This window comes from Hylobates moloch, unplaced genomic scaffold (assembly GCF_009828535.3).
Source record: "Hylobates moloch isolate HMO894 unplaced genomic scaffold, HMol_V3 SCAFFOLD_14, whole genome shotgun sequence".
Lineage (NCBI taxonomy): Eukaryota > Metazoa > Chordata > Mammalia > Primates > Hylobatidae > Hylobates > Hylobates moloch.
The window spans coordinates 64,460,362-64,485,463 of NW_026652289.1; the positions used below are offsets into that span (position 1 = coordinate 64,460,362).

General features: G+C 43.1%; 1 protein-coding gene and 1 long non-coding RNA gene across 6 annotated transcripts in view; one reads left to right on the forward strand and one right to left on the reverse strand.

Annotated features, from left to right (window-relative positions):
• Nucleotides 1-22,925, reverse strand: part of TRIP4 (thyroid hormone receptor interactor 4) — a 68,039-nt gene extending 45,114 nt beyond the window's left edge. For 4 of the 5 annotated variants that reach the window (XM_032175820.2, XM_032175817.2, XM_058427236.1 and 1 more), the window contains exons 1-7: nt 22,825-22,925; nt 16,710-16,879; nt 15,296-15,429; nt 13,004-13,216; nt 9,931-10,009; nt 3,715-3,844; nt 337-552 (exon numbers count right to left, since the gene is read on the reverse strand). In XM_032175820.2, the coding sequence (XP_032031711.1) occupies nt 337-552; nt 3,715-3,844; nt 9,931-10,009; nt 13,004-13,216; nt 15,296-15,429; nt 16,710-16,879; nt 22,825-22,925 (1,043 nt within the window). Of the gene's footprint in view, nt 1-336; nt 553-3,714; nt 3,845-9,930; nt 10,010-11,880; nt 11,938-13,003; nt 13,217-15,295; nt 15,430-16,709; nt 16,880-22,824 lie in introns of those variants that run through there. The other variant, XM_058427238.1, reaches the window with a different exon arrangement.
• Nucleotides 12,066-23,987, forward strand: LOC131381111 (uncharacterized). The gene is made up of 2 exons (XR_009209581.1): nt 12,066-12,350; nt 22,748-23,987. It is a non-coding gene; the product is annotated as an uncharacterized LOC131381111 (long non-coding RNA).
• The last annotated feature ends 1,115 nt before the right edge of the window (nt 23,988-25,102 follow it).

Here is a 25,102-nt window from a genome sequence, read left to right on the forward strand (position 1 = left end):
TCCCAGCTACTCGAGGGGCTGAGGCAGAAGAATGGCTTGAACCTGGGAGGCAGAGGTTGCAATGAGCCAAGATCAGGCCACTGCACTCCAACCTGGGCAACAAAGTGAGATTCCATCTCAAAAAAAAAACAAAACAAAAAAAAAAACCACAAAAATCAGTAATTATCTAGTAGGAGTGTTCATTTAAAAATTTTTTCTTAGCTATTCTTACATGTTTTCTGTTCCAAATAAACACATTTTTTAAATCAACAAAAATAAAAGATCCACTAGAAAGGGAAAATCCTTTATGGTCAACCTATTCCTTCTTTGGGACCCTTTCTAGTGCTGCTCACTTACCTGCTATGATACTCTGCTAGTGAATTTTCTTCTTCCAGGATCTTCCTTCCTGCAAAGTCAATGGTGACCTTCTTAGAAAGTCGAGAGGCGTGTCGAAGTTCTCTCAGCTCCTCCTCTCGCTTCTGCAAGGTTTCCCGCTCAAGTTTGGACAACCATTGGTTAGAATCACTGGCAAAGTAATCTGACTCATCATCAATGACTTGGGTCCTTCGAATACTGACAAAAAGGGAACACATGGTAATTAGGTCATCTGTTGACAAATAAGGACCGATTATTGGAAAACAGTTTCAAGGTAACTTAATATCTCAAATATGTTCCAAAATCAGGTCAAGCTCTGCATATGTTTTATCTCCAGTGTAGGCTCAGCTCCTAGAACTTATCTCAACCTCAGGTAAGAAAAGACACAGCACCATAATCCATTTTCCTTCTACCTTTCATATTAGTCCAGCCTCTACCTTCTGAAAGCTGGGCTTCAGCCTGGTTTTGCTGTATCTGAGTTCAAGTTCGACAGCTTACTAAGTATCCTAGTCCCTCTGTAATTGGGATCCAGTCTATTCTTGCTAGGCTTATTTGCTTACTGGAGTTCTATGCTGAAGTCTCAGTTCTGTAGCTTAACTATTTACCTTTTTTTTTTTTGAGACAGAGTCTCGCTCTGTCGCCCAGGCTGGAGTGCAGTGGTGTGACTGCCTCCTCAGCTTAAGCAGTTCTCTGCCTCAGCCTCCTGAGTCGCTGGGATTATAGGCACAACACCATGCCTGGCTAATTTTTGTATTTTTAGTAAGGATGGGGTTTCACCATCTTAGCCTGGCTGGTCTTGAACTCCTGACCTCGTGATCCACCCACCTTGGCCTCCCAAAGTGCTAGGATTACAGGTGTGAGCCACTGCACCTGGCCAACTATTTACTCTTAAGATATTCTATTACCCTACTACTATATGTCATTACCTATACCCCACTTTCCAGGTTCTCACTAATGCACTGGGGCCAAGTTCCAAGATATGACAATCAGGCCTATCTCTAAGATCATACTGACAGAGAAACTAAAAACTGGAAGGAATCTTGATGGTCTAACTCTCTCATTCTACATATAATAAACCTGGGGCTCATAGAAGTTGAGTGATTACTCCAATGTCATAAATCCAGTTAAGATTAAGTTTCCCCATAATTACAAATAGTGACATAAATAGACATAAGGGAAATACTGAAGTTAGATTCATATATTGGCTTCAAATTTTCATACTCAGGTAGAATTATAAAAAAAATTTGGTCAGCCGGGCGCGGTGGCTCATGCCTGTAATCCCAACACTTTGAGAGGCCGAGGTGGACGTATCACAAGGTCAGGAGATCGAGACCATCCTGGCTAACACGGTGAAACCTCGTCTCCACTAAAAATACAAAAAAATTAGCCGGGCGTGGTGGCGGGTGCCTGTAGTCCCAGCTACCCAGGAGGCTGAGGCAGGAGAATGGTGTGAGTCCGGGAGGTGGAGCTTGCAGTAAGCCAAGATGGCGCCACTGCACTGCAGCCCAGGCGACAGAGCAAGACTCCATCTCAAAAAAAAAAAAAAAAAATTTGTCTTCTTAGGCCAAGTGCGGTGACTCATACCTGTAATTCCAGCACTTTGGGAGGCTGAGGCTGGCGGATCACACACCAAAAAAATAAAACAAAAATAAAGCAGACTTAGAGTAGAAACTTTTTAAGAGTACTCTGGAGGAAATTTTTTTTTTTTTTTAAGACAATCTCACTGTGACACCCAGGCTGGAGTGCACTGGATTAATCTCGGCTCACTGTAACCTCCACCTCCCAGTCTCAATCAATCCTCCCACCTCAGCCTCCCAAGTAGCTGGGATTACAGGCATGTAACATTACGTCTGGCTAATTTCTGTTTTTTTGTACAGACGGGGTTTTGCTATGTTGCCCAGGCTGCTCTCAAACTTCCAGGCTCAAGCAATCCATCTGCCTTGGCCTCCCAAAGTGCTAGGATTACAGGCATGAGCCACTGTGCCTGGTGGAAATTGGTCTTATACAAAAACCTAGATAATGAAACTGGTACCCATGAACACACCAGCAAAACAGCAACAATAGGGAGAGACCCTTTTCCAGTTTCTGTTTATCAAGAAGTAAGTGCATTCTATTTCTAGTTTTTTTTTTTTTTTTTTTTTTTTTTTTGAGACAGAGTCTTGCTCTGTTGCCCAGGCTGGAGTGCAATGGCACCATCTTGGCTCACTGCAAGCTCTGCCTCCTGGGTTCATGCCATTCTCCTGCCTCAGCCTCCCAAGTACCTGGGACTACAAGCACCTGCCACCACGCTTGGCTAATTTTTTTGTATTTTTAGTAGAGATGGGGTTTCACCGTGTTAGCCAGGATGTTCTGGATCTCCTGATCTCGTGATCCACCCACCTTGGCCTCCCCAAGTGCCGGGATTACAGGCGTGAGCCACCGCACCTGGCCTCCATTTCTATTTCTAATAATACATTTTACTGAGTAGGGTGAAATGTGATACTGAAAGGATGAAGAGTGAATATGAGTTATACACCTTGTGATGGGTTTATTTAAGGAATAGTTTTCTAAATCTTATCTCATGTATTCATAGCTAAAGGTTTGGAAGTAGCAGGAATGTCTCATCAAAAGATTACAATGCCAGCAACAGACTCTCAGGTTACAAGAGATTTAGGGTCTCTCTGAGGACCCTCACAGAGTCATTTGAGAAGGGAGCATATAAATCCTATCCAAACATTTTTTACCACTAACTGGTTTTCAACAAATATTTTGTTCAAAAAAAAAAAAAAAAAAATGTAAGTAAGGAGGAAGTCAAAAACAGAATTATCATAAATCTATCTCCTAAAGAGAAGTCAATGGGCTAAATAATAATGCACTAGTATAAAGCTAATTTAGTTGTATTTTAATATACTGATTATTGAATCAAAAAACAAATTTAGTCAAAGGAAAGGAGAAGGGTAAATCATGCCTTCCTATGATAGGGCATAACCTATGTTCTCCCAGAGGCAATTCCTTACAGATTCTCCAGGGCCCAGCCTAACAGTTTGCACATAACAGGTACTCTAATACAGGTGACTGAATGAATGGCTACAAGTAAAACAAGTGGTGAATTCTGTCAACTCACATAACTGTCCAGGGGATATACTAACATTTGCCAGGAATCAAAAAATGCTACAGGACAGGATTCTTTTGGTGGGAGCCTATATTATTCAAACATGAATTAAAAAACAAGATGTAGGCCTCCTATGTAGAGCATCCAGCTCTTCTTTCGCTATAAACTCTTTCACACTCCAGTTTGGGAAGGTATCAAGTACCAAGATAATGGCCAGAATCTGTGGACTAGTTTATTTCTTAGCATTTGTTATTCTAACCCTTTCATACCTAGTTCTGTCAAACTCTAACAGTTTGTCTTTATGCTTGATAGCCTTCTCCAGACCAGACTTAATTCGCAATTCTTGATGAGGAAGAAGGTCCTTGGTATAGATGTCCACCTTTCCAGAATTCTCCACCCCTGAAATTCAATAAGGAAGTCAGATGGTGTCAGCCTCTAAATACAAATTAGTTGTACCAGTGTGCAACAAAGAACAAAACATCAGAAGATCTGGTTCTGACCTGATGGCCTGGAGCCTTCATGTCAACAGAAAACAAGTACACAGTCCAGGCCTTACCTGTACAGCAATAAGCAGTGCTTGACACATGACAGGTTTTCAATAAATGGCAGGGATCTTTTCTTCCTTTATAAAAATTTGGTTCACTACGGGCACCAAAATATTTAAGAATGTGACATAAAAATGTCTTCTCAGTGAAAAAAAAATTTGCTGAATATCACCTTTAAATATACGTTTTTTCAAGACAGGATCTAATGCTGTTGCCCAGTCTGGAGTGCAGTAGTGTGATCATAGCTCACTGCAGTCTCAAACTCTTAGGCTCAGGTGATCCTCCCACCTCAGCCTCCTGAGTAGCTGAGACAACAGGCACATGCCATTGTGTCTGAATTTTTAAATTTTTGTAGAGAGGGGGTCTCACTATGTTGCTCAGGCTGGTCTCAAAGTCCTGGCTTCAAACAATCCTCCCAACTCAGCATCTCAAAGTACTGGGATTCCAGACATGATCCACCATGCCAGCCTAAATATACGTTTATATTATCAAAACTAAACACTAAATAATGGAAGAAGAAAGAAAATTTCACAAAAGGGGCAGAAAAAATGAACAGTTTCAGTTTAATGAGAACCTGCTAAATGCTGAGGCACTTAGTATACACGTTATTTAATTTTCACAATAACCCTGTAAGACAGTTTGTATTTTTATTTTACAGATAAAGTAACTGAAGTTCAGAGATGACTATAAATTTACTGAATTCACACAGTTAGAAATTAGACCAGTGGCCAGGCGCGGTGGCTCACGCCTGTAATCCCAGCACTTTGGGAGGCTGAGGTGGGCGGATCATGAGGTCAGGAGATCGAGACCATCCTGGCTAACATGGTGAAACCCTGTCTCCACTAAAAATACAAAAAATTAGCCAGGCATGATGGCGGGCACCTGTAGTCCCAGCTACTTGGGAGGCTAAGGCAGGAGAATGGCGTGAACCTGGGACACCGAGCTTACAGTGAGCCGAGACCACGCCACTGCACTCCAGCCTGGGCGACAGAGCAAGACTCCGTCTCAAAAAAAAAAAAAAAAAAAAAAAGAAAAAGAAAAAGAAATTAGACCACAGAAACAAAATCTGAGCTCGAGTATAACTCTAAAGCCAACATTGATTTCATGGTTGTGTTTTCTTCTTTGACAGCATATTATAAATTCATATATCCCAGAAAAGAGAGCCATAGATTATGATACACCCAAGATCCAAAATGGGTTAAGTGGCTGGCTGCAGTGGCTCACTCCTGTAATTGCAGCACTTTGGGAGGCTGAGGTGGGAGGATCACTTGAGCCTAGGAGTTCAAGACTAGCCTGGGCAACAAGGTGAGAGCCCATCTGTACAAACAATTTAAAAATTAGCCAAACATGGTGGTACAAGCCTGTAGATCCAGCTACTTGGGAGGCTGAGGCAGGAGAATTGCTGCAGTAAAATGTGTTCATACCAACGTACTCCAGCCTGACAGAGACCGTCTAAAAACAAACAAACAAGGCCAGGCGCGGTGGCTCACGCCTGTAATCCCAGCACTTTGGGAGGCCAAGGCAGGCGGATCATGAGGTCAGGAGATCGAGACCATCCTGGCTAACATGGTAAAACCCCGTCTCTACTGAAAATACAAAAAATTAGCTGGGCGTGGTGGCGGGCACCTGTAGTCCCCCCTACTCGGGAGCCTGAGGTAGGAGAATGGCGTGATCCCAGGAGGCGGAGCTTGCAGTGAGCGGAGATCGCGCCACTGCACTCCAGCCTGGGCGACAGAGTGAGACTCTCTCAAAACAAACAAACAAACAAACAAAGGAAAGTACGTACAATCAGAACTATTTTTTCTCAGAATGATTACCTTAAAATCTAATTGAAAAAAATATAGAGGCATGTGCAACCTCATTAATAATAAAATTACAGGCTGGGCGTGGTGGTTCATGCCTGTAATCCCAGCACTTTGGGAGGCCAAGGTGGGTGGATCACCTGAGGTCAGGAGGCCTGGCCAACATGGCAAAACCCTGTCTCTACTAAAAATGCAAAAATTAGCTGGGTGTGGTGGCAGGCACCTGTAATCCCAGCTACTCGGGAGGCTGAGGCGGGAGAATTGCTTGAACCTGGGAGGCAGAAGTTGCAGTGAGCCAAGATCACGCCACTGCACTCCAGCCTAGGTGACAGAGACTCCAACTCAAAAAAAATAAAATAAAATTACAGCCTTTTACAACTAAAACAAATTTGAAATGTCAAAACTCAAGAGTGAACAGGTTTCTGGGTAGAATGCTAATATTGCTATAGATTAATATGATTTTTTTTTTTGAGATGGAAGTTTCACTCTCATTGCCCAGGCTGCAGTGCAATGGTGCAATCTTGGCTCACCGCAACCTCCGCCTCCTGGGTTCAAGCAATTCCCAGCCTCAGCCTCCCGAGTAGCTGGGATTATAGGCATGCACCACCACGCCCAGCTAATTTTGTATTTTTGGTAGAGACGGGGTTTCTCCACATTGGTCAGGCTGGTCTCAAACTCCCAACCTCAGGTGATCCGCCCGTCTCCGCCTCTCAAAGTGCTAGGATTACAGGCATGAGCCACCGTGCCCGATGATTTATATATTTTGACAAAATAATCTGGCAAATACATCTCGAGTGTCAAAAAAAGATCACATTATTTGATGTAGTAACATTATTCTTAGGAATTTATCACAAGGAAATAAATCAAAAGCTATGTGAATAAAGGTGACAATTTGTGATATTATTTAAAATTTGGAAACAAATATCCAGTAATTAGGAAATAATCATATTATAATAAACCAAGTTAAAAGACTATTTTTAGCTACTAAAAACAATTATGAATATATAACAAGATGGCAGCTAATTATGAATTAGTTGGAAAAATGGAAAAACAAATGTTTTTACACAGATTACTACATTATAATCCCAACCAATCTGTTGATATAAAACAAAAACTACTATGAACCAAGGTAGGAACAAAATGAAATATTTGCGTAAGTAGTGAGTAATGAGTATATTGTTTTTCCTTTTAATAATGTCCTTAACTGCTGGGCACGGTGGCTCATGCCTGTAATTCCAGCACTTTGGGAGGCCGAGGCAGGTGGATCATGAGGTCAAGAGATCAAGACCATCATGGCCAACCAACATGGTGAAACCCCATCTCTACTAAAAATACAAAATTTAGCTGGGCATAGTGGTGCACGCCTGTAGTCCCAGCTACCTGGCAGGCTGAGGCAGGAGAATCGCTTGAACCCAGGAGGCGGAGGTTGCAGTCAGCCAAGATCACGCCACTGCACTCCAGCCTGGGCGACAGAGCAAGACTCCGTCTAAAAAAAATTAAAAATAGGGGTACGGTGGCTCATGCCTGTAATCCCAACATTTTGGGAGGCTGAGGCAGGTGGATCACAAGGTCAGGAGATCGAGACCATCTTGGCTAACATGGTGAAACACCGTCTATACTAAAAAAAAACAAAAAAATTAGCTGGGCATGGTGGCGGGCGTCGCCAGTCTCAGCTACTCAGGAGGCTGAGGCAGGAGGCAGGAGAATGGCGTGAACCTGAGATCGCACCACCGCACTCCAGCCTGGGCTACAGAGCGTGACTCCATCTCAAAACTAACTAACTAAATAAATAATAAATAAAAATAATGTCCTTAACTGACCGAGTGCGGTGGCTCACGCCTGTAATCTCAGCACTTTGGGAGGTTGAGGTGGGCGGATCACCTGAGGTCAGGAGTTCAAGACCAGCCTAGTCAACGTGGGGGAACCCCATCTCTACTAAAAATAAAAAAAAATTAGCTGGGCATGATGGCATGTGCCTGTAATCCCAGCTACTCAAGAGGCTGAGGCAGGAGAATCACTTGAACTCAGGTTGCGGAGGTTGCAGTGACCCGAGATGGCGCCACTGCACTCCAGCCTGGGCAACAAGAGCAAAACTCCGTCTCAGAAAAAAAAAAAAAAAAATGTTGGCCAGGCATGGTGGCTCACACCTTAATCCCAGCACTTTGGGAGGCTGAGGCAGGTGGATCACCTTAGGTCAGGAGTTCAAGACCAGCCTGACCAACATGAAGAAACCCCATCTCTACTAAAAATACAAAATTAGCCAGGGTGGTGGCGCATGCCTGTAATCCCAGCTACTGGGGAGGGTGAGGCAGGAGAATCACTTGAACCCAGGAGGCAAAGGTTGCGGTGGGCCGAGATCGCACCATTGCACTCCAGCCTGGTCAAAAAGAGTGAAACTCCATCTCAAAAAAAAAAAAAAGTCCTTAACCATTTTTGTCAGGTGTGTATCAAGCATAAAAGGCATACAAAATAATTAGAAAATAAGCAGAGTTCCTATATAACCTTCACATCGCTTCCTTTAATGTTACCATCTTATCTTACAAAACCATAGTACAATTATCAAAACTAAGAAATTAACATTGGTATAACATTATAAACAGACTATTTGAACATTTTTTTCCCATTGTCATTTTTCTGTTCTAGGATCTAATACTGGATCTATACTGCAATTAGTCGTCACATATATCCTTAGTCTACTCCGATCTGTGACGTTTCTTCAATCTTTTCTTGTCTTTCATGACATTGTAAATCTCTTGTTCTTAAACTTCCACCCAATAATTTCAGTATCCATTGGCGGATTGTGCTTGTGGCAGTTACTACTGTAGTGTTCTAATTGTGATTTTCTAGTATTTTCATTTCTTGTACTTTATTAACTGGAATTCTTTTATAAGAAGAGTTGTCCTTTCTCCATTTTATTAACTTATTCAGTTATTTATACAAGTATGGTCACATGGATATTAATTTTATTCTTTAGATTATAATGTAATACTATTATTTATTTTGCTGTTCAATGTTATGTAGTCTTTTTTTTTTTTGAGACAGTCTTGCTCTGTCGCCCAGGTTGGAGTGCAGTGGCGTGATCTCGGCTCACTGCAACCTCCATCTCCTGGGTTCAAGCAATTCTCCTGCCTCAGCCTCCTGAGTAGCTGGGATTACAGGCGCCCGCCACCACGCCCAGCTAATTTTTTTGTATTTTTAGTAGAGACGGGGTTTCACCATGTTGGTCAGGCTGGTCTCGAACCCCTCACCTCGTGATCCACCCGCCTCGGCCTCCCAAAGTGCTGGGATTACAGGCGTGCGCCACCGCACCCGGCCCAATGTTATGTAGTCTTAATAATTTTTCTAAAAAATAGATGCTTATAGAATGAGTGAATAGGCCAGGCACAGTGGGTCACACCTGTAATCCCAGTGCTTTGGGAGGCCGAGGCAGGCAGATCACTTGAGGTCATGAGTTCAAGACCAGCTTGGCCAACATGGCAAAACCCCATCTCTACTAAAAAAAACGTAAATATTGGCTGGGCGTGGTGGCTTATGCCTGTAATCTCAGCACTTTGGGAGGCCAAGGTGGGTGGATCACGAGGTCAGGAGATCGAGACCGCCCTGGCTAACATGGTGAAACCCCATCTCTACTAAAAATACAAAAAATTAGCTGGGCATGGTGGCATGTGCCCGTAGTCCCAGCTACTTGGCAGGCTGAGGCAAGAGAATTGCTTGAACCCAGGAGGCAGAGGTTGTAGAGAGCCAAGATCAGCGCCACTGCACTCTAGCCTGGGTGACAGAGCGAGACTCCATCTCAAAAAAAAAAAAAAAAAAGTAAATATTTGCTACATGTGGTGGCACACGCCTGCAATCCCAGCTACTCCGGAGTTTGAGGCAGGAGAATCACTTGAACCCAGGAGGCAGAGGTTGCAGTGAGCCGAGATCGCACCACTGCACTCCAGCCTGGGTGATAAGAGCGAGACTCCACCTCAGAAAAAAAAAAAAAAAAAAAAAAAAACCAAAAAAAACAAAAAACAAAAAACTGAGAATGAGTGAATAAACTGCATCTTGCACTCCGGGGATACAGAAAAGAGAAACAACCACAGACGCAACAAGGTACCCATCATCCCAGTGATCCAATTACAAGACTGCTGTCTACCTGACATGAGTTTCTTTAGCAGTTTCTGGCTCTTGTTTGAGTCACGCTGTAAAATATCTTGTTCCTCATGAGTACACACCTGTAAAATAATAAGAGTAAGACATGTGATCCAATAGTTAAATTATATTGTTTTCTTGATATATCTAAAAGTAACCTGAAATTACACATTAGATGATGATAAAATAATGAGACTATTGGTGTTTTTTAATCCAAACACACCAAAATATAAAAATGCAAATGAGTTTTCTCCAGATCTCTTTCCATTTCTTTTTTATGACCCAAACAAACAACTTATATCACTGCACATGTCCCTGAATGACTTAATGGTTTAGAAAAAAAAAAAAAATGCTGGGCACAGTGGCTCATGACTGTAATCCCAGCACTTTGGGAGGCTGAGGTGGGCAGATTGCTTGAGCGCAGGAATTCGAGACCAGCCTGGGCAACATGGCCAAAGCCCATTTCAACAAAAAAATACAAAAATTAGCCTGGCATGGTGGTGTGTGCCTGTAGTCCCAGCTACTTAGGAGCTGGGACTTCTTTGTAGATATAGGGTTTTGCCATGTTGCCCAGGCTGGTCCTGAACTCCTGGGCTCAAGCAGTCTTCCCTCCTCAGCCTCCCAAAGCAATGGGATTATAGGCATCAGCCACCATACCTGGCTTCTGGTTCTTTCTAATAAGACATCTTATAATTAACTTCTCTTGTCAGATTTGGGCTTCATGATTAGAACTGGGTTGCTTTTTATGGTAAAGTCTCATATGTTTTATCCAGTATTCTCAACAGTGGGAAATATTTATCCTTTGAGAGTACGTTACTTTTTCTTCTTTTTTTTTTTTTTTTTTTTTTTTGAGTCAGGGTGTGGCCTTGTCACCCAGACTGCAGTGCGGTGGCACCATCTCTGCTCACTGCAACCTCCACCTCCCGGGCTCAAGTCATCCTCCCAACTCAGCCTCCCAAAGTGCTGGGACTACAGACATAAGCCAGCATGCCTGGCCTGAGACTCTGTCTAAAAAACAAACAAGGGCCAGGTGCAGTGGCTCATGCCTGTAATTCCAGCACTTTGGGAGGCCGAGGCAGGTAGATCGCCTGAGGTCAGGAGTTCAAGCCCAGCCTGGTCAATATGGAGAAACCCTGTCTCTACTAAAAATACAAAACTTAGCTGGGCGTGGTAGTGGGCACCTGTAATCCCAGCTACTCGAGAGGCTAAGGCAGGAGAATCACTTGAACTCGAATCCAGGAGGAGTAAGTTGCAGTGAGCCACTGCGCTCCGGGCTGGGCAAGAGAGTGAGACTCCGTCTCAAAAAACAAACAAACTTCAAGGCCAATCTGCTTTATATTACTTTGTTTCTTCAACTAAAAGATTCAAGGGACCTAGGAGAAAACACTGTACAATACTTCCTAGCAGTTGCCTCAATGACACCATAGAGTTCCTGCCAGCAGCTATAAAAGCTTGCTCTAAAGAGAAAGCTCCATGTGGGAGGAGATTTACTGCCATTTAATGGACATTTTTATTGGCAGACATTACATTTTTCAGGTCATCCATTGTCTATCAGCTTATTCTGAGCATATGAAAAAATTAAGGGTCCCACCAGGCACGGTGGCTCATGCCCGTAATCCCAGCACTTTGAGAGGCTGAGGTGGGTGGATCACCTGAGGTCAGGAGTTCCGAGACCAGCTTGACCAATATGGTGAAACCCTGTCTTTACTAAAAATACAAAAAATTAGCCAGGCGTGGTGGTGTGCGCCTGTTGTCCCAGCTACTAGGGAGGCTGAGACAGGAGAATTGCTTGAACCTAGGAGGCAGAGGTTGCAGTGAGCTGAGATTGCGTCACTGCTCTCCAGCCAGGGCGACAGAGACTCCGTCTCAAAAAAAAAGAAAAGAAAAAAGAAAAAATTAAGGGCCCCATCAGAAAAGAGGAGAAAATGAAGTAATATAAAATGGATGCCTTTACCAACACCAAATGTCATTGCGTCTGACAGCCAGCTCAACTTGGTAAAATTAGCTTTCTAGATAGCTCATTAAGGGTTTTTGTGAGTCATTATCACTACATTCTTGAGGTCATTCTCTCAGACAAAGCAGAGCTATGACAAGGTGGAATCCTGGAAATAGAAGCTATAATGACCTGAGGATTCTGTCACAGTGGCTCCTAGCCCTAGGAGCCACATCAGAACTGAAGACTTAGACAAAAAATTTTGACATTTCAGCCCCTATAGTTTGCTTAAAGTTAATTTGACACAAGAAGACTTGGATCTCTCAACAATGTATGTTCTCAAACCCTTCTCATTAATGGCCTCAGTACTAGGATACAACCTGGGGTTCTTTCTTTCTTCTGAGACAAGGACTTGCTCTCTCACTGCAGCCTGGATGTCCTGGGATCAAGTGAAGCTCCCATTTCAGCCCCTCATGTAACTGCTACCACAGGTGCGTACCACCACACCCAGCCCAGCTAATTAAAACCTTTTTTTTTTTTTTTTTTGAGACAGGGTCTTCCTACATTGCCCAGGCTGGTCTCAAACTCCTGGGCTCAAGTGATCCTCCCACCTCAGCCTCCCGAAACCCACCTTGGCTTCCCAAAGTGTTGGGACTACAGGCATGTGCCACTGTGCCTGGTCTAACCTTGGGTTTCTAACTAATCATATCCCTGCTACTCGAGTTCACTGGATATTTTAGGGAAGAAATTTACTAAGAAAAAGAGAAGGCCAGGCACGGTGGCTGACGCCTGTAATCCCAGAACTTTGAGAGGCTGAGGCGGGCGGATCACGAGGTCAGGAGATCGAGACCATCCTGGCTAACACTGTAAAACCCCATCTCTACTAAAAATACAAAAAATTAGCTGGGCATGGTGGCGGGCACCTGTAGTCCCAGCTACTCAGGAGGCTGAGGCAGGAGAATGGCATGAACCCGGGAGGCAGAACCTGCAGTGAGCCGAGATCGTGCCACTGCACTCCAGCCTGGGCAACAAAGTGAGACTCCATCTCAAAAAAAAAAAAAAAAAGAGAAATTACTTGAGATCTGAATGGCCCTGCATATTAACACAAAGCACAGTAAAATAAAATAGAAAAGAAATAATTTACCAGAGTGCCACAGAATAAACAAGGGCCTGAGCCTTCTTGTTCACAGACAATGCGCCCACAGATCAGACAGTTATTGATGAGCTTGTGCTTCTGGCCCAGGCAATCACAAGGGTGGCGACCAGGGAGCAGGACTGCAAGCCTATCCTGTCCCTCTCTTGTGTATAAATTGACAAACTTTGTCTTCTTCTTTACGGAGTTGCTGTTCTCTTGTGCCTAATCGTACAAAGACATCAAAATAACATCAAATAATTAATGACAATGTAAAAAGTCAAGGGAGAAAATGCTCAGTTCTGTTCAATAACAACTTATATACTATCCAAGAACCAAGAAAGAAAGCAGGGAAGGGAAGAAATACAAATTAGTTATAATCAAGGTTCTGGTGAAAGGTTATACTCTAGAAAAACTAGCTGATAATTACCTTGTCTTTTCTGCTAGTAGCTTTCAGCCCATTACTACGGCTAGTGGAAGGTAAATGTAGCAGTTAAATCTGTTTATATGACATCTTTAAGCACAGCTAAATTGGAGATCATAAGAAACAAGAATGCCTCTAAAAGCAGATGATATTCACAGATTTGGAAATATGGGCAATCAATAAAATAAGAAAAATAAATATAAAGTTGACTCAATAAGAAACCAGTAAGAAAAGGACAGATAATACAATAGAAAAACAGAAGGTGGAGGTTGCAGTTAGTCGAGTTCGCACCACTGGGCAACAGAGCAAGATCCTATCTCAAAAAAAAAAAAAAGGGCAAAAAAAACCTAATAAGAACTTCATAACAAAAGATATCCTAATGACTAACAGGCATATGAAAAAGTGCCCAATTTCATTAGTCGTCAAAATAATGCAAAAACAAAAACAAAATGCAATACCACTAAATATCAACCAGAATGGCTAAACTGAAAAAGAGAAAATATGAAGTACTAGCAAAGATACAAAAGAATTAGACCTCTCATACACTGCTGGCAGGACTGCAAACTCGTATCAACTGAAGTTGAACATATGCATGTTCTATGACACAGCAATTCAACTCCTAGATATATACTAAACAGAAATGTGTAAATATGTTCACCAAAAATACATACAAGAATGTTCACTGTTGCACTGGAATTGGAAACTATTCAAATAATAGAATGGATAAATTGTGATGTATTCACTTAATAAAATTCTGTGTAGCAATGAGAATGAGAAAGTATAGCTGCCCAGAGTAGAGATGAATCTCATAAATTGAAAGAAGCTAGACACTGGCTGGGCACGGTTGCTCACACCGGTAATCCCAGCACTTTGAGAGGCCAAGGCAAGCAGACTGCTTGAGGTCAGGAGTTCAAGACCAGCCTGGCCAACATGGTGAAACCCCATCTCTACTAAAAATACAAAAATTAGCTGGGTGTGGTAGCATGCATGCCTGTAATCCCAGCTACTCGTGAGACTGAGCCAGGAGAATTGCTTGAACCAGGGAGGCAGAGATTGCAGTGGGCCAAGATTGCGCCACTGCACTCCAGCCTGGGTGAAAGAGCAAGACTCCGTCTCAAAAAAAAAAAAAGAAAAAGAAAAAAGCGGCTAGATATAAGAGTACACACTATTTAGCTTCATTTATTTAAAGTTCAAAAACAGGGCCGGGCGCGGTGGCTCATGCCTGTAATCCTAGCACTTTGGGAGGCCAAGGTGGGTGGACTGCCTGAGCTCAGGAGTTCAAGACCAGCTTGGGCAACTTGGTGAAACCCCATCTCTACTAAAATACGAAAAATTAGCTGGGCGTGGCAGTGTGTGCATGTAGTCCCAGCTACTCGGGAAGCTGAGGCAGGAGAATCGCTTGAACCCAGGAGGCAGAGGTTCTGGTGAGCTGAGATTGCGCCACTGTATTCCAGCCTGGGCGACAGAGTGAGACTCTGTCTCAAAAAAAAAAAAAAAAATTAGCTGGGTGTGGTGGCACATGCCTGTAGTCCCAGCTATTTGGGAGACTGAGGCAGGAGAATTGCTCGAACCCAGGAAGTGGAGGTTGCAATGAGCAGAGATCACACTACTGCACTCCAGACTGGAAACAGCAAGACTGTGTCTTACAAAAAAAAAAAAAAAAAAAAAAAAGCAAAGATGTGTTTATAATACTAATCAGGTTGCCAAACAAAAAAATCTACCATATAGAAAGGAGTATATATAACTTTTTCTCCCTAAAATTCATGCACTTGTTGAAAAATTGCCATTCTAGACCAATTTGTACACTTTGCTCTCTGAAATGTATTAGTCACTTGCTCTTCTCCAATAGTCAGAAAAAGCTTCAATCTATAAGCACTCACCTTGGCCAAATCAAAAGGTGTTTTAACCTCTGCAGTCGTGTCAGGTTCAGTAAATGCAGGAACTTCCTGCCTGTTTCTCCCTTTCTTCCTACCCCGCTTTAGATGGTCTCCTGATTTCTGCCCATCTAAAATTTCTTTAAAGATAGAAAAAAAACACACGCACACACAGACTGATAAGAGCATTCCTGGTGAACTAATATAGCTAATAAACTAAGGTGATGCTTAATATTTAGAGTCAAGATATCATCAGGAAGATTTTTAATTATCTTTTCCTGTCAAACCAGAATTAAATTTAAATCATCATTTTCAAGAGTGCAGTCAATGAAAAAGAACTCAAACAAGTGGCTGGGATTAAGAAGTTAAATTAAAATCTGATATTCTAAAATCAGCCTTAGTGGCTCACATGCATAATCCCAGCACTTTGAGAGGCCAAGACAGGTGGATTGTTTGAACCAAGGGGTTTAAGAGCACCCTGGACAACAGAGTGAGACCCTATCTCTAGAAAAAAATACAAAAATTAGCCAGGTGTGGTAACACACACCTGTAGTCCCAGGTACTCAGGAGGCTGAGGTGGGAGAATCATCTGAGCCCAGGAAGCAGAGGCTGAAGTGAGCTGGGATCAAGCCACATCACTCCAGCCTGGGCAATGAAAGTGAGACCATGTCTCAAAACAAACAAAATTCTGATATTGTAGATTGCACAGTAACTTAGATTATTTAGTTTGGTGCTCATCTTTTGTACTGTTTAAGCAGTTATCTCTAAATGCTATTCAAACTATAGCCAATCAACACTTTACTTACACCCTGGTATGCACATGACTGAAAAATGTTTCTTTATGTATAAATTTTTCAAATTATTCTGAAGCCACATTTGTGTCTGTAAACACACATTTTTTTGTGATATTTTCCTTTTCTTTCTTTTTTTTGAGATGGAGTCTCACTCTGTCGCCCAGGCTGGAGTGCAGTGGCACTATCTCAGCTCACTGCAAGCTCCACCTCCTGGGTTCACGCCACTGTCCTGCCTCAGCCTCCCGACTAGCTGGGACTACAGGTGCCCACCACCATGCCTGGCTAATTTTTTGTATTTTTAGTAGAGTAGGGGTTTCACCGTGTTAGCCAGGATGGTCTCGATCTCCTGACCTCGTGATCCACCCGCCTCGGCCTCCCAAAGTGCTGGGATTACAGGCATGGGCCACCGCGCCTGGCCTTTTTGTGATATTTTCTAAGTTGAAAAAGAACTGGAGCAATATTCATTACGGATTGAGTAGAACCGAACTAAAAATATGTATACATATGATTCTGTTTAAGTTAGCTGTGAAGAAACATAAGATAGCAAAAAAATAAAATAAAATAAAAATTCTTTAAGCCTGCCCACTTACCAATATTTCAACATTTGCTTAATTACATTAACTTACCATCTTTTTTGAAGCACTGCTGCAAAGGATCAGAAATCAACTCCTGATCATTCTTTTGCCATTTGGTTATAAGTTCTTCTATGAATTGACCTTTTTTGCCTTCATTTCCCTGGAGGAGATCAGTAACATATTCTCGTATCTCTTCAGCACTCTCAATTGACAAAACGTACCTCAGGAGGCAAAGATGTAAGTTGTTGAAACAAGACTAACTTACACTGTTTCTCAGTAATCTTAACAGAGATCTAGGTAGTAAAAACCATTCATTAATCTATTAGAGTGTTTACTTTGAGCCAAGTACTGGGCTAGATGCTAGAAATACAATATGATCCTAACTGGTATGAATGTATACATACATACACTTATGTGTAGGAAAAAAACAACGTTATACACCAAAACGATTACTAGTGAGTGATAGGATTAAAGGTAGTTTTAATTTATTTTTATTTTCTTTTTTCCTACAATAGATATGTTTTTAAAATGTATTACATTATAATATATATGGGAAAAAAAGGAAAGAAACAGTGCTTATTTCTGGGTTGTAGTATTATGGTTTACTTTTTTGGTTTACTTTTTAAATTTTGGTTTACTTTCTTATCCTTTTCTGATTTTTTTAGTTTTCTACAGTGAACATCTTATCATTACAGGAGAAAGAAGTGATAAAAATTACTTCTAAATTAACACATAAGCGGCCGGGCATGGTGGCCCACACCTGTAATCCCAGCACTTTGGGAGGCCGAGGTGGGCAGATCACTGGGTCAGGAGATTGAGACCATCCTGGCTAACACGGTGAAACTCTGTCGCTACTAAAAAAAAATACAAAAAAAAAAAATTAGCCGGGCATGGTAGTGGGCTCCTGTAGTCCCAGCTACTCGGGAGGCTGAGGCAGGAGAATGGCGTGAACCCGGAAGACAGAGCTTGCAGTGAGCTGAGATTGTGCCACTGCACTCCAGCCTGGGCGAGCGAGACTCCCTCTCAAAAAAAAAAAATTAACATACAAGACACTGAAAACAGTGTAAAACCTGAAGAAACTGTAATTCAGACGCAATAATATGGAATGCAAGAAAAATTATTACCATAGTGCTATATCCTTTAACTTTTTAAAAATTATGAAATTGTCCTATGATTGGTATCATATATACTGCATTCTTTTCACAGTGTAATGGTGGAATTGCAGAATTATGCTCTAGAGGTAAACAAATTTGTGCCTTTGGGCCTCACTAAGAGAATATTCTGACTGGGTGCGGGAGCCCATGCCTGTAATCCCAACAATTTGGGAGGCTGAGGCTGGAGGATCACTTGGGCCCAGGAGTTTGAGACCAGCCTGGACAACATAGGGAGACCTTGTCTCTAGAAGAAAAATTAAAATTAGCCAGGCATGGAGGCACATGCCTGTAGTCCTAGCTACTTGGGAGGCTGAGGTGGAAGGATCCTTTGAGTCTCGAAGGCTGCAGAGCCATGATTGCACCACTACATTCCAGCCTGAGCAACAGAATGAGACTGTCTCAAACAAACAAAAACGGCGGGGCATGGTGGCTCCCAGCAGTTTGGGAGGCTGAGGCAGGTGGATCACCTGATGTCAGGAGTTAGAGACCAGCTTGGCCAACGTGGTGAAACCCCGTCTCTATTAAAAATACACACACACATACACACACACCATCCAAAAACAGGCATCTTCTAATTACTATGGATTAGAAAAGACAATGGTTTTTCAGGACTTACACATTTTAATCATCATGCTCCCCAAACTTACCAGTCCCCACCAAAAGATTAACTGCTATCAAAGACTTGCAAAACTGTAAAGAATCCCAAGGGATCATTTAACCCTGGAGGGTTTTTTTGTTTTTTGAGACAGTGTCTCACTCAGTCTCCCAGGCTGGAGTGCAGTGGTGCGATCTCAGCTCACTGCAAACTCCATCTCCCAGGTTCAAGTGATTCTCCTACCTCAGCCTTCTGAGTAGCTGGAATTACAGGCACGCACAACCACACCCAGCTAATTTTTGTTTTGTTTTGGTTTTGCTTTTTTTTTTTTAGTAGAGACGGGATTTCACTATGTTGGCCAGGCTGGTCTCGAAGTCCTGACCTCAAGTGATTCCACCTCAGCCTCCCAAAGTGCTGGAATTACAGGCTGAGCCACTGCACCTGGCTTTTTTTTTTTTTGAGACAGAGTCTCACTCTGTCACCCAGGCTGGAGTGCAGTGGTGCTATCTCGGCTCACTGCAACCTCTGGCTCCTAGGTTCAAGAATTCTCCTGCCTCAGCCTTCTGAGTAGCTGGGATTGCAGGCATGCACCACTGCGCCCAGCTAATTTTTTGTATTTTTAGTAGAGACAAGGTTGTGCCATGTTGGGCAGGCTGGTCTTGAACTCCTGACCTCAAGTGATCCACCCGCCTCAGCCTCCCAAAGTGCTGGGATTACAGGTTGAGCCACTGCACCTGGCCAACCCTGGAGTATTTTTCAAACAACCGGGGAAGAGAGTTCCAGAACCATTTGAATAAATGTCATTTTAACTACTTAACAAGGTATAATAAAGAACAACATTCATCCAAATATGTTACATACCAAATCTTATCAAAATAATATGAACTCATCCAGATTGTGGACCAAAATTTATTTTGTTAACTCTGTGTATAGCTATTTATGTCTTGTAAATGTATCACTAATTAGAAAGTTAAGGCTGGGTGCAGTGGCTCACGCCTGTAATCCCAGCACTTTGGGAGGCTGAGGCGGGCAGATCACGAGGTCAGGAGACCAAGACCATCCCGGCCAACATGGTGAAATCTCGTCTCCACTAAAAATACAAAAATTAGCTCGGCATGGTGTCACGAGCCTGTAGTCCAAGATACTGGGGAGGCTGAGGCATGAGAATTGCTTGAACCTGGGAGGTGGAGGTTGCAGTGAGCCGAGATCCTGCCACTGCACTCCAGCCTGAGCGACAGAGTGAGACTCTGTCTCAAAAAAAGAAAAAAAAAAAAGTTAATAGCTCTGTGCTATTTCAAAAATTCAGGCTACTCATATAAATTGTTCAAGTTAGTACATTACTGTAGTACATACACCTGGGTAATTCTCAATTAAATGCCAGGCAAGGCACAGCAAATGCTTTCATCATGGCATAATAGCCTGTTGTGCAATACTAGTGAATACCTAACAAATGCTTCAAATAGTATCTTAGCATAATACACGCCGACGGGCGCTGACCTCCTTCCCAGGGGGAATATATATATATATATATTTTTTTTTTTTTTTTGAGATGGAGTCTCGCTCTGTCGCCCAGGCTGGAGTGCAGTGGTGAGATATCAGCTCACTGCAACCTCTGCCTCCTGGGTTCAAGCGATTCTCCTGCCTCAGCCTCCCGAGGAGCTGGGATTACAGGTGCCTGCCACCACACCTGGTTAATTTTTTTTGTATTTTTAGTAGAGATGGGGGTTTCACCATGTTGGCGAGGCTGGTCTCAAAATCCTGACCTCAGGTGGTCCGCCTGCCTTGGCCTCCTAAAGTGCTAGGATTACAGGCGTGAGCCACTACGCCTGGCCTGAGAACGCATTTTCTTGATATTGTGTAATCCAAACAAAATACAACTGGATTCTAGACTGAGAAGACTATACCTATCATTCTTACCCTATTTCAAATTGTTAATTTATCAAAAATAGCCTCAATCTTTCTTTTTTCCTTTCCTTTTTTTTTTTTTTTTTTGAGACAAGGTCTCACTCTGTCACCCAGGATGGAGTGCAGTGGTGCGATATCAGCTCACTGCAACCTCTGCCCCCGGGTTCAAGGGATTCTCCTGCCTCAGCCTTCCAAGTAGCTGAGACGACCTGCACACTCCACCACACCCGGCTAAGTTTTGTATTTTTAGTAGAGTGGGGGTTTCGCCATGTTGGCCAGGCTGGTCTGAAATTCCTGACCTCAAATGATCCGCCTGCCTCAGCCTCCCAAAGTGCTTAGATTACACGCATGAACCACTGCGCCTGGCCACCTCAATCTTTTTTTTAATACTGTATTTAATATAATGCACATATTTAATATATTTAATATAACATTTGATATATTTAATATTTAATACACATATTTACAATAAATATGTGAAAATTGGGCCAGGCGTGGTGGCTCATGCCTGTAATCCTAGCACTTTGGGAGGCTGAGGCGGTTGGATCATCTGAGGTCAGGAGTTCCAGACCACCTGGTCAACACGGTGAAACCCCATCTCTACTAAAAATACAAAAATTAGCCGGGCATGGTGGTGCATGCCTGTAATCCCAGCTGCTCAAGAGGCTGAGGCAGGAGAATGGCTTGAACCTGGGAGGCGGAGGTTGCAGTGAGCTGAGATCGCACCACTGTGCTCCAGCCTGGGCAACAGAGTGAGACTTCGTCTCAAAAAAAAAAAAAAAAAGTGAAAATTTTGAACTTATATTCATAAAAAACACTTTTCTGTTTTATATATTGCAGTTTCATTATTTCATTTGATAGCATTCCACTGCTTTAAAAAATGTTTGAAAAGTACTAAATACTTAATCTGACTGCGTTCAAGCAAGGGTAAAGCCAAACCATAAGATTTCACTGTTTTGTTTTGCTGTCTATTCTAGTGTTCAAAAAAATCCTTTATCTTGTTGTTTACTTTTTTATTTCTGTAGAGACAGGGTCTCGCTATGTTGTCCAGGCTGGTCTCCAACTCCCAGTCTCAAGCAATCCTCCCACCTCCACCTCCCAAAGTGCTGGGGATAAGGGCTTGAGCCATCTCCTAGGGCCTCAAAAAAAATCCATTAAAATAACCTACTTTGTCTCCTTGCCAAAAGTCTATTTTCTCTGAAACTCAGAAACTCATCTTCCTACAAAAGCCCTAGAACTGCAATTTAGGTTTCAGCATCAGTGACCAAGAAATCAAATTAAGGAACACTTTCAGTTCTTTGATCAAGTCCCATTTTTGTAGTTTTCTCCCCTGCCTGAACACTTTGGACCTCCACCTCTGTCTATTCCTTAGTTCTCGGGTGAAAGTCATCCTTTCCAATAAACCTTCCGAGTTTTTCAAATCTTAATAAGGATCCTTTATTTTGTGTTCCAACAAGCCCCTTCACTTCCCCAACCTTAGCACTCATCAACGAAGGGGAACCCAACTATCTTGTCTTTGTTACCCCAGCACCTGGCGTGTAACAGTAGCGCAACAAATGTTCTTTCATCAGTTGAAAGCAGATATTAAGTCATGTTCACCATCTCCATTTCATAGGAGTCATAAAGCATGATAAACTCTACTAATGATTCATCTTATAAATGAAGAAACCAGGGTACAGAGAGAAAAATTAAGCTGTCCTGGGTTCTAAAACAGGTAAACGACAACAGAATATAGAACCTCAGACTCCAGAGTCAGAAGCTATTTGTACTCTACCACGCTGCTTCCACTTAAATTCTAGGTTCTATTGACACAGCTGATCCTGTTGGCTCTACTGACACAACTCAGACTGGGCCAACTAAAATGTTCAGAGTATATCTGGGTGCGGTGGCTCATGCCTGTAATCCCAGCACTTTGGGAGGTCGAGGCGGGCGGATCACTTGAGGTCAGGAGTTGGAGACTAGCCTGGCCAACATGGTGAATCCCTAACTCTACTAAAAAATTTAAAAAATTAGCCGGGTGTGGTGGTGCGTGCCTGTAATCCCAGCTACTTGGGAGGCTGAGGCAGGTGAATCACCTGAACCCGGAAGGCGGAGGCTGCAGTGAGCCAAGATCGCGCCACCGCACTCCAGCCTGGGCGACAAAGACTCCGTCTCAATAATAACAATAATAATAATAAATAAATAAAAGAGTAAGGAGTTCAAAGTTAGGAAATACAGTTTGACCTGCCCCTCCTCTCTAGAAAGGAAACTGGTTCTGGGACAGCCTTGCAGTTCTAATTATTACAGATTGGGCATGTTCCCAGGAAAAAAGCCCGACCGTCAGATTGTGGAGCCGAACACCCTATTCCAGAAACTAAACTACAAAGGTGGAGGCCAAAATTCGACGCCTACAGACTACAGACTGCAGCCCCTTTATCATATTTCTCTCTTTTCAGTCCTCCCCGCTTCCCGGTTCGCTCAGGCAGTGCACATCCCAGAGCTCCTTCCCCGCTTGGACCCGAACGGTTCTCACTGAATGATCTCCTCGCTGACATCCAGGCCGAAAGTCTTCCGCAACTGCTGGGTGCACCAGTGCACCAGCGGCTCCCCGGACACCGCCCCAGCCACGGCCATCTTCCCCAGCCGGAACCAGCTGAGCTGCAAAAGCCCCACGTCCTGCACCGGACTAGTTCCCTTCGCAACACCAACCTCGCTCACACGGGTTCCGCCTGCTTGCACCGCCCCGGAAGGTCGCACCGCCTCCAGTGCAGATCCCGCCCATCTGTGCGCCTCCTGCTTCTTCCTGCTTCCTTGTCTACTTCCTTGTGCCCACCGGAGTGGAGCTCCGTCTGCGTGATTCTTGCCAGTCGCTAAACGTAGGACTCGAGGAAGGCCATTGGCAATTCTGCTGAGAAGACAGTGCAAGTGCCTATAAAAATGACAGTTTAGGGGGAAAACAAACCAATACCCGGAAAGCTGAGAGGCCAGCTTTTTAATCGTTATGGTTTTATGTAAAATAAAACAGCACGTGGAAGGTATTGTAAGCGCTGTTTTTGCACTGGTGGTGGTTTTAATTTTTTAATTAATTAATTTAATTAATTTATTTATTTATTTTGAGACGGAGTCTTGCACTGCCGCCCAGGCTTGAGTGCAGTGGCATGATCTCGGCTCACTGCAAGCTCCGCCTCCCGGGTTCACGCCATTCTCCTGCCTCAGCTGGGACTACAGGCACCCGACACCACGCCCGGCCAATTTTTTTTTTTGTATTTTTAGCGGAGACGGGGTTTCACGTGTTAGCCGGGATGGAGTGTTTATTTTTAATATCCCCCGTAGTCGACTACTAGATTCACGCCGCTAAAACTTCTATTTTATTTTTTGAGCCATGCATTTTCCGGGAGAGCCAAGACAACTCAGCAAGCTCGAGGGGAAAAAACAGTAAAACAGGAGTTGGAATTTGGCTTTGAGGACTTTCCATATGAGTTCTCAACCAAAAATGACCGTATTTAAGGGGCGTCTGCAATTCCCTACCCCGCTAAGACAATGGGCTGGGAAAAATTTAGCCAAACTTTTCTGGAGATCATAATGTCTTCTCATTCATTTCTGGCTTTTTGTGGCATTTACAGGTTAAAAGTTCTTCATTTCTACTAGCCTGTTTAGACTAAGTGGTCACATTAAATTCGCAGCTGTTGTACCTTTTTGCTAGTGTTTTCATTGACGTAAATATTATAATTAAAATCATAAGTGTATTGGCTGGGCGCAGTGTCTCATGCCTGTAATCCCAGCGCTTTGGGAGGCCGAGGCGGAAGGATCACTCGAGCGCACACGGACACACACACACACACACACACACACACACACACACACTGGACGCGGTGGCTCATGCCTGTAATGCCAGCGCTTTGGGAATCAGAGGCAAGAGGACCACTTGAGCCCAGGAGTTCCGGACCAGTCAGGGCAACATAAGGAGAATCCTCATCTCTACAAAAATGAAAAAAATTAGCCTGGCATGGTGGCACATGCCTGTAGTCTCAGCTACTTGAAAGGCTGAGGTGGGAGGATCACTTGGGTCTGGAAGGTCAAGTTTGGAGTGAGCCCTGATTGCAGCACTGCACTCCAGCCTGGGCGACAGAGCAAGGCCTTGTTACAAAAACAAAACAAAACCTCGTAAGTGTATTGGTTTACATTCCATTTAGATTGTCGTAGATATCATTAATTTGGAAAGCATATGATTTTCCAGGGTTTTTTTTTTTTTTAAGAAAAAGACAAAATACTCTGTGAATGTTGATTAATTATGGGTACAAGTTTTGTTTCTTTGTAAAACTCCACTATATTTAATAATAATTGTAAGGTATCAAAGTCATTTATCTGTTTATTTATTCAGTCCCTGCATTAGGGTTCTCCAGAGAGACAGACCCAATAGGATAGATAACAGATAGCTATAGACACAGATCTATGAGGAGATTTTTAGGGAATTGGCTCAGGAAATTATGGAGACTGAAAAGTCCCATGACAGGCCATCTGCAAGCAGGAGACCCCGGAATGCTGGTAGCTGGCTCAGTCCAAGTTGTGAAACCTTCAAGTCTCAAGGCGGAGGGCCTGGAGTTCTGATGTCTGAGAGCAGAAGTCTGAGAAGAGTGTCTCAGCTCCAGAAGGAAGAAATATTTTTTCTCACCTTTTTTGTTCTGGGTCCTCAGTCAATTGGATGGTGCCCACTCACATTGAGAGCAGATCTGCCCCACTCAGTCCACTGACTTACATGCCAGTCTCCTTTGGAAATACCCTCAAAGGCACCCAGAAGTAATGCTTTACAA